Source organism: Indicator indicator, chromosome 10, assembly GCF_027791375.1.
Source record: "Indicator indicator isolate 239-I01 chromosome 10, UM_Iind_1.1, whole genome shotgun sequence".
Lineage (NCBI taxonomy): Eukaryota > Metazoa > Chordata > Aves > Piciformes > Indicatoridae > Indicator > Indicator indicator.
The window spans coordinates 5,942,977-5,949,616 of record NC_072019.1 but is presented as its reverse complement, the minus strand read 5'-3'; the positions used below and the strand labels follow the sequence as shown (position 1 = coordinate 5,949,616).

The following is a 6,640-nucleotide window of genomic DNA, read 5'->3' as shown; positions in this document are numbered from 1 at the left end:
GTGTTCTATTGCTGGCATGACTCAAGTCCATTCATGGTGTGTAATCACTGAGACCCTGATCTTGTAAGTCAATTCCAAATTAGTACCTCAAATTATGTCAAGAGCAGAAGTCAGAAGGTTTTTTCTTGAAGAGGAAAATCATAGGAAAAGGCAGAATGGACCTGGGCAACAGTTCTGGTTTTCAAATTCAGTTTTATGTCAGGCAGCTAAAACTCACCTGCAGCAGCACCTTAGGTCTGATTTAGGGCTTCCCTCCTGGACTCAGAAGAATCATTGGTCATTTAAAGTGAGGTGAAACCTTATGCAGAGCCTCCAATGGAGAAGAAAATATTTGCAGCTCTGATCACTTTCAGTCAGATAGAGCAACAACTGCTCTGCAGGACTGTGTGAACTAAACTGGTAACGGTTCTTAGCAGGATCTGAACAATGACACTAGAAAAACTTCAGGCATGCAAAGGGGTCAGTTTCTAGTTGCCATTGTGTTTCCCCTGGTGAAACCCATAGTGTTTTGTGTGATACATCTGTCATTGGCTGAGAGTGGCTGACCAGTTAGGTACCCTGGTTGGAGCTCATACTAATCGTGAGAGCTAGACATCTCTGAGTCCTGGCAAACTTACTCACTCTCCTAGAGTTTTTAGATTTCCAGTTGCCTTTTAATTATTTCCATTTCTTTTTAACTTGCAGGGCCACCTTTGAGAGTCTCTGTGTTACATTTTGGAATACTTTTGATAAAGGATTGTTGTTTACATGATTAAAAATAGTACAATTCTGAATTCGGGTGCACTGCTCCTGGACAACTTGGTTTATGATAATGCATAACTATTGTGAAAAGGTATTTTATCTTCAGGTGTGTGGACAATCCAGGGAAAGACAAAACAGAAGAGTGATATCAAGCCAGCTAGGCAAAAATAACTCACAGTGTTGATCTGTGTGAATTTTGACAGCTGTGGTAGGAACTTTGTCATCTTGCAGGAGTATAAATTCCCATTGGAGAGACCACAGCCTTCAGCTGAAGGCATCATGCAAATCCTCCTCCTGCTTGTGGCTGTAGGGCTTTGCTGGGGGCAGTATGCCCCCAATACTCTCCCTGGGAGGACGTCTATTGTCCACCTCTTCGAATGGCGTTGGGCTGATATCGCTCTGGAGTGCGAGCGCTATTTAGCTCCTTATGGGTTTGGAGGAGTTCAGGTAAGTTGCTTCCTCTGAGTAGTCAGGAAAATGGCATTTATTAATAAATCAAAATGCCTAAATTGGAGACAGCCAGCTTCAAGTAACTTTGATGATGGAAAGTGAGGGGATAGAAGCAGGGAGTGCTGTTAAAGGCAACCCTGGATCCTGCAGAGCCTATGAATGATACTGTGTCTCTAGCAGATCAGTGACAAAGGGGCATGCTCTCCTCTGAAATGCTTCCCCTCCAAAGTTACGTTTTCCTCTGTACCTTGTTCTGAGGGAAGTGAATAAGCATTGAATTTTTATCTTTCCTAAGAATGTCACGATTCCAGTGAAAACAATTCCTGTGGCTTCAGCCCTTCTACATGCATGTCCTTGAAAGCAGGTCCACATTGGACCTTGCAGCTTGCAGGAACAAAAGAGGACTTCTTCCTTGCCAGTCTACAAGATGGACATCTCACATGCATGAGCTTATGCTGGGGGAGACAGATTGGTTTGGGTACTAGCCTGCTTCCAAAGGCAAAGGTACTGAGTGCGGATTCTGCCAATAAATATTGAAATAAACTCAGTTGATTTCCTATCAAAGTACATCATTTAATCTGCAGGTTTCACCTCCAAATGAAAATATTGTCATTACTAACCCAAACAGACCCTGGTGGGAAAGATACCAGCCTGTGAGCTACAAGATCTGCACTCGATCAGGAAATGAAGACGAATTCAGAGACATGGTGACCAGATGCAACAATGTTGGAGTAAGTGCTGAAAATCTGTATCTGAAACAGCAAGAAGTGCTCTATCTGCTGAGGGAAGTTACTGCTACTGTCTTGAAAGGAGGCATAAATTGAGAATAAACTAAAGGGGAAATAAAGATAAGTGAATAGCAATGTGCAAAAGCTCTGCCTGTCACTTCCCCTTTATTACAAAATGTACTGAAATGCATTTACTGCTTTTCCAGGTTCGTATTTATGTGGATGCTGTTGTCAACCACATGTGTGGGGCCGGAGGTGGCTCAGGCACACATTCTACATGTGGAAGCTATTTTAATGCTGGGAACAGAGATTTTCCAGCTGTGCCATATTCTGGATGGGATTTCAATGATGGCAAATGTCGAACTGGAAGTGGAGAAATTGAGAATTATGGTGACATCTATCAGGTAACTCTCTGGCAAAACCCTGACATTTTTATTTTATTCTATTTCTTATTTTTAACCTGTTGTGTAAGCATTACAATAAGGCTGAACAAAGGGAGTAGTTTCTCAAAGAACTTGTGCTTAGTCACCTGCCAAATGAATGAAGTAGTTAACATAGGTACAGGAAAGGTACTTGTGTAAAATCTTACGAGTACTGAGACATCAAGAACCCTCCCTGCTTGTTTTGCATGGGCATGTTCAGGAGTTTGCTCCTGAGCTGAGCCCAGTGTACTCAGCTCAGCCACTGAGCTTGCTCTTACATCTTGTAAAGTCAGCTGATCTTGATCAGCAGCCCCTTTGGAAAACTGACAGCAGTGCAAGGATGTGCCCTGATCGAGTGAATTGTTATTTTTTTCGGATAGAATGTGTGGCAGTTCTTCCTCAAGTTTACTGCTCTTCTTTTGGCCATTTTGCAGCAATTCACTATGCCATTTCTTATTCTCAGGGAGGTGATAGCCTTTGCCAGCTCTCTTAACCTTTTTTTTTTTATTTTTAATTGAGCTGCATAGTAAATTTACTTAAGTCTTGGTGCAGAATGTTGTGGTCTAAACCCAGTAGGTAAGTAAGGACACCACAACTTCTCACTCACCGCCCTCATGGCAGGATGGGAGAGAGACTTGGAAGAGTAAAAGTGAGAAAACTCGTGGATTGAGCTAAAGGCAGTTTAACAGGTAAAGCAAAAGCTGTGTGCACAAGCAAAGCAAAAGGAGGAATTCATTCAGCACTTCCCATCAGCAGGCAGGTGTTCAGCCATATCCAGAAAGGCAGAGCTCTAGCACATGTACAGTTACTTGGGAAGACAAATGCTGTCTTCAAATGTCCCCCACTTCCTCCTTCTTCTCCTAGCTTCATATGCTGAGCCTGTTGTCCTACACCATCTATTATCCCTTTGGTCACTTGGGGTCAGCTGTCCTGGCTGTGTCCCCTTCCAACTTCACTGTGCATTCTCAGCCTGCTTGATGGTGGGGTGGTGTGAGAAGTAGAGAAACACTTGACTCAGTGTATTAGACATCCAAAGAGAATTGGTTTTGTGGCTTGAAACATGCAACCATTTAACTACAAGGTTCCACAAGCTGACAAAGTGGCACTCCAACACATTTTTTTTTTTTTTGATGGCACAGGTGCGGGACTGCCGTTTGGTTAGCCTGCTGGACCTGGCCCTGGAGAAGGACTACGTGCGCTCCAAGGTCGCCGAGTACATGAACCACCTCATTGATATTGGCGTGGCTGGCTTCCGGATTGATGCTGCCAAGCACATGTGGCCTGGGGACATGAGAGCATTTCTGGACAAGCTGAAAGATCTAAACACTAAATGGTTTTCTGCAGGAACAAAACCTTTCATTTACCAGGAGGTAATCTCTGTGGCTTTTACTACGTTTGTCTTTGGTATCTCCTTTAAATTCCTCCTTCAGCTGCATGACAGTAATGCCTCTTCATTCAGTTTTCTGGCAGGAAGACCCAGGTAGCAATTGCTTTGAAGTAGCCCTGAAGACTCAAGCAATTTTTGCTTTATAAGAATGCCTCCACTACAGATTGTCATTCAGCTTTACCTTTCCTTTCTTCAATTGTGTTTTTCCATTTGTCCATCATTATATTGACTTTGGGTCATTAGCAAAAACAAACATACTGGAATATTTTTTTCTCTCAGTGTAAATCAAGACCTAATGTTGAGTGCTGTACACTGCATTTGTTGCCTCTGTGAGAAGAGAAGAGATGCACAGTTTCTGCTTTGTGTCCCAGGTGATTGACTTGGGTGGAGAGCCCATCAAAGGCAGTGACTACTTTGGGAATGGACGGGTGACGGAATTCAAATATGGTGCAAAGCTGGGGACGGTGATCCGCAAGTGGAATGGAGAGAAGATGGCCTACTTAAAGTGAGGGTGGAGATGTGGGGACTCACCTGGGACAGGCTGGGGACAGCAGCTGACAGGGTAGCCTGAAGTATGTGTGTTTTTGGCCAGGAACTGGGGAGAAGGCTGGGGCTTTGTACCTTCCGACAGAGCCCTGGTCTTTGTGGATAACCACGACAACCAGCGAGGGCATGGGGCTGGTGGAGCTTCCATTCTAACCTTCTGGGATTCCAGGTAAGGGATTGCTTCTCTCTGGGTGATGCCTCTTCCTTTTGCTCGTTTCTCTGTTTTCTGACAGAGTTTCTCTTTCCCTGCCTCATTGCTGCTTCTGTCTCTGGCACAGGCTTTACAAGATGGCAGTTGGTTTCATGCTTGCCCACCCTTACGGGGTCACACGTGTGATGTCAAGCTTCCGCTGGCCCAGATATTTTGTGGATGGCCGGGTAAGCTGGGAGTGCCGAAGGGACATCTGTGGTGAATGAGGCTCTGCAGAAGCCAAAGCAAGCAGTCCAGTGCATTTAAATTTGTTTGGTGTTCTCTCAGTCCCACGTTGCATCTGTTTTGCCCACAGAGAGGCTGTCTGCATTTTCAGTGAGAAGTTTTAAAGTTGTTTTTCCATTGTAGGATATCAATGACTGGGTTGGGCCCCCAAGCAACGCGGATGGCTCAATCAAGCCTGTTACGATCAATGCAGACACTACCTGTGGCAACGACTGGGTGTGTGAACACCGCTGGCGGCAAATCAGGTAGGACACTGGAGCAAAGCTAAGTCAAAGCAGCTGCTTTTGCTTGCTGTTCCTTGTGGCTTTCTAGCTCCTTCAGGCGCAGTGACAGCTGTTGCTTGCATTTTCAGGAACATGGTTATCTTCCGTAACGTGGTGGATGGTGAACCTTTCTCCAACTGGTGGGACAATGGCAGCAATCAAGTAGCTTTTGGCCGTGGGAATAAAGGCTTCATCGTTTTTAATAATGATGACTGGTAAGTCAGTGATGAGGTTGTGTTCCTAGAGAGAAGCATAGCATCCTTCATTAGCAATAGTGGTAAGGAGAGGAATGGCCTCTTTTTCTGCTGAAAGTAATCACTGCAGTTTGAGCTAGAGTCATTGGCAGGTCTTGAAAGGCAAAAGGGAGCATAGGGAGTGAAGCAGTACTAGGATCAGAAAGCACACCGTTTATCTTACCTTTCAAAGTAAAGGAGTAGCATCAGTTTCAAAAATCCTGTGCCTAATTTGGAATATGTGTTTTGAAAACAGTGGCTGAACAGCGTTCACTTCTTTTCACATAGGTACATGAACATCTATTTGCAAACTGGACTACCTGCTGGGACATATTGTGATGTTATTTCTGGACAAAAGGAGGGTGACAAATGTACCGGGAAAGTGCTGTACGTATCTGGTGATGGAATGGCCAATTTCCAGATTAGTAACACTGATGAAGATCCATTCCTTGCAATTCATGTGGATGCCAAGTTATAACTCGCTTGAAAAGTTGCTTCCCCTGTTGACCTGTCCATTTACTATTTCCCCTCTCTATGATGCCCTGATATCCAAGCAAGGGTGATTCTCTGTAACTTAGTGAGTAATAAATGTCAATCAAATTGAAGAGTAATGCATTTTCCCTTAATGAATTGGTTAGTGACTTCATCATGGCATAGCTAGTGGCAACGCAGCGGCAGGTTTTAAAACTATGGAACTCATAGTTTCCCACATCACAGAAACATGGCAGAAAACCAGAATAAATAAAAAGACCCCAACCCAACGCCTTGCTAAGTTAAAGCACATGCACACACGTTTGTATCCCAGAGCAGCCCCATTGTGGGCTGCCAGCTGTGAGCAGTGACTACACCCACAGACAGTTTATCTGATTCTTGTGACAAATCAGACCTGCTGTGGGGGTGAGCAGAGGAAGCTGGGCTGTGCCAATCAGTCATTCCAGCCTACCACAAAAACCTAGCCAGCAGGTTGCCTGGTTCACAGTCAGCTTGTGCCTGTGCAAATCAAAGCCACAGATCTTCCATCGTTAGCCCCAGTCGCTTTCTGCAAATGAACATTCAGCGTGGCTGTTCCAAAGGAGTCTGACAAGCACATTCTATACCCAGGCATTTCTTATCCCTCCTGACAACTGCTGATGCACAGCCTGTTCTTGTCTTTGTCATGCATTAGGCTTGCTTATTCTACAATATGCTTATTCCCTTGTGCCAAGAGAAGTTTAGGCTGGGTGTTAGGAAGAATTTCTTCAGTGAAAGAGTTATCAGGCATTGGAATAGACCACCTAGGGAGGTGGTAGAGTCCCCATCTCTGGAGGTATTTAAGAGTTGTGTAGATGTAGGGCTTAGGGATATGGGTTAGTCAAGGACTTGTCAGGGTTAGGTTAATGATTGGACTCAATGACCTTAAAAGGCTTTTCCAGTCCAGGCAATTCTGTGATTCTG

The 6,640-nt window shown here is 44.5% G+C and overlaps 1 protein-coding gene across 1 annotated transcript; it reads left to right on the top strand.

The window, feature by feature from the left end:
- Positions 1 to 1,020: 1,020 nt before the first annotated feature.
- Positions 1,021 to 5,684, top strand: LOC128969205 (pancreatic alpha-amylase). Its single transcript, XM_054383922.1, has 10 exons — positions 1,021 to 1,188; positions 1,776 to 1,922; positions 2,126 to 2,323; positions 3,481 to 3,711; positions 4,100 to 4,233; positions 4,321 to 4,443; positions 4,553 to 4,652; positions 4,834 to 4,955; positions 5,063 to 5,188; positions 5,495 to 5,684. The coding sequence occupies exons 1-10, from the start codon at positions 1,021 to 1,023 to the stop codon at positions 5,682 to 5,684; spliced, it is 1,539 nt and encodes a 512-aa protein (XP_054239897.1).
- Positions 5,685 to 6,640: the final 956 nt, after the last annotated feature.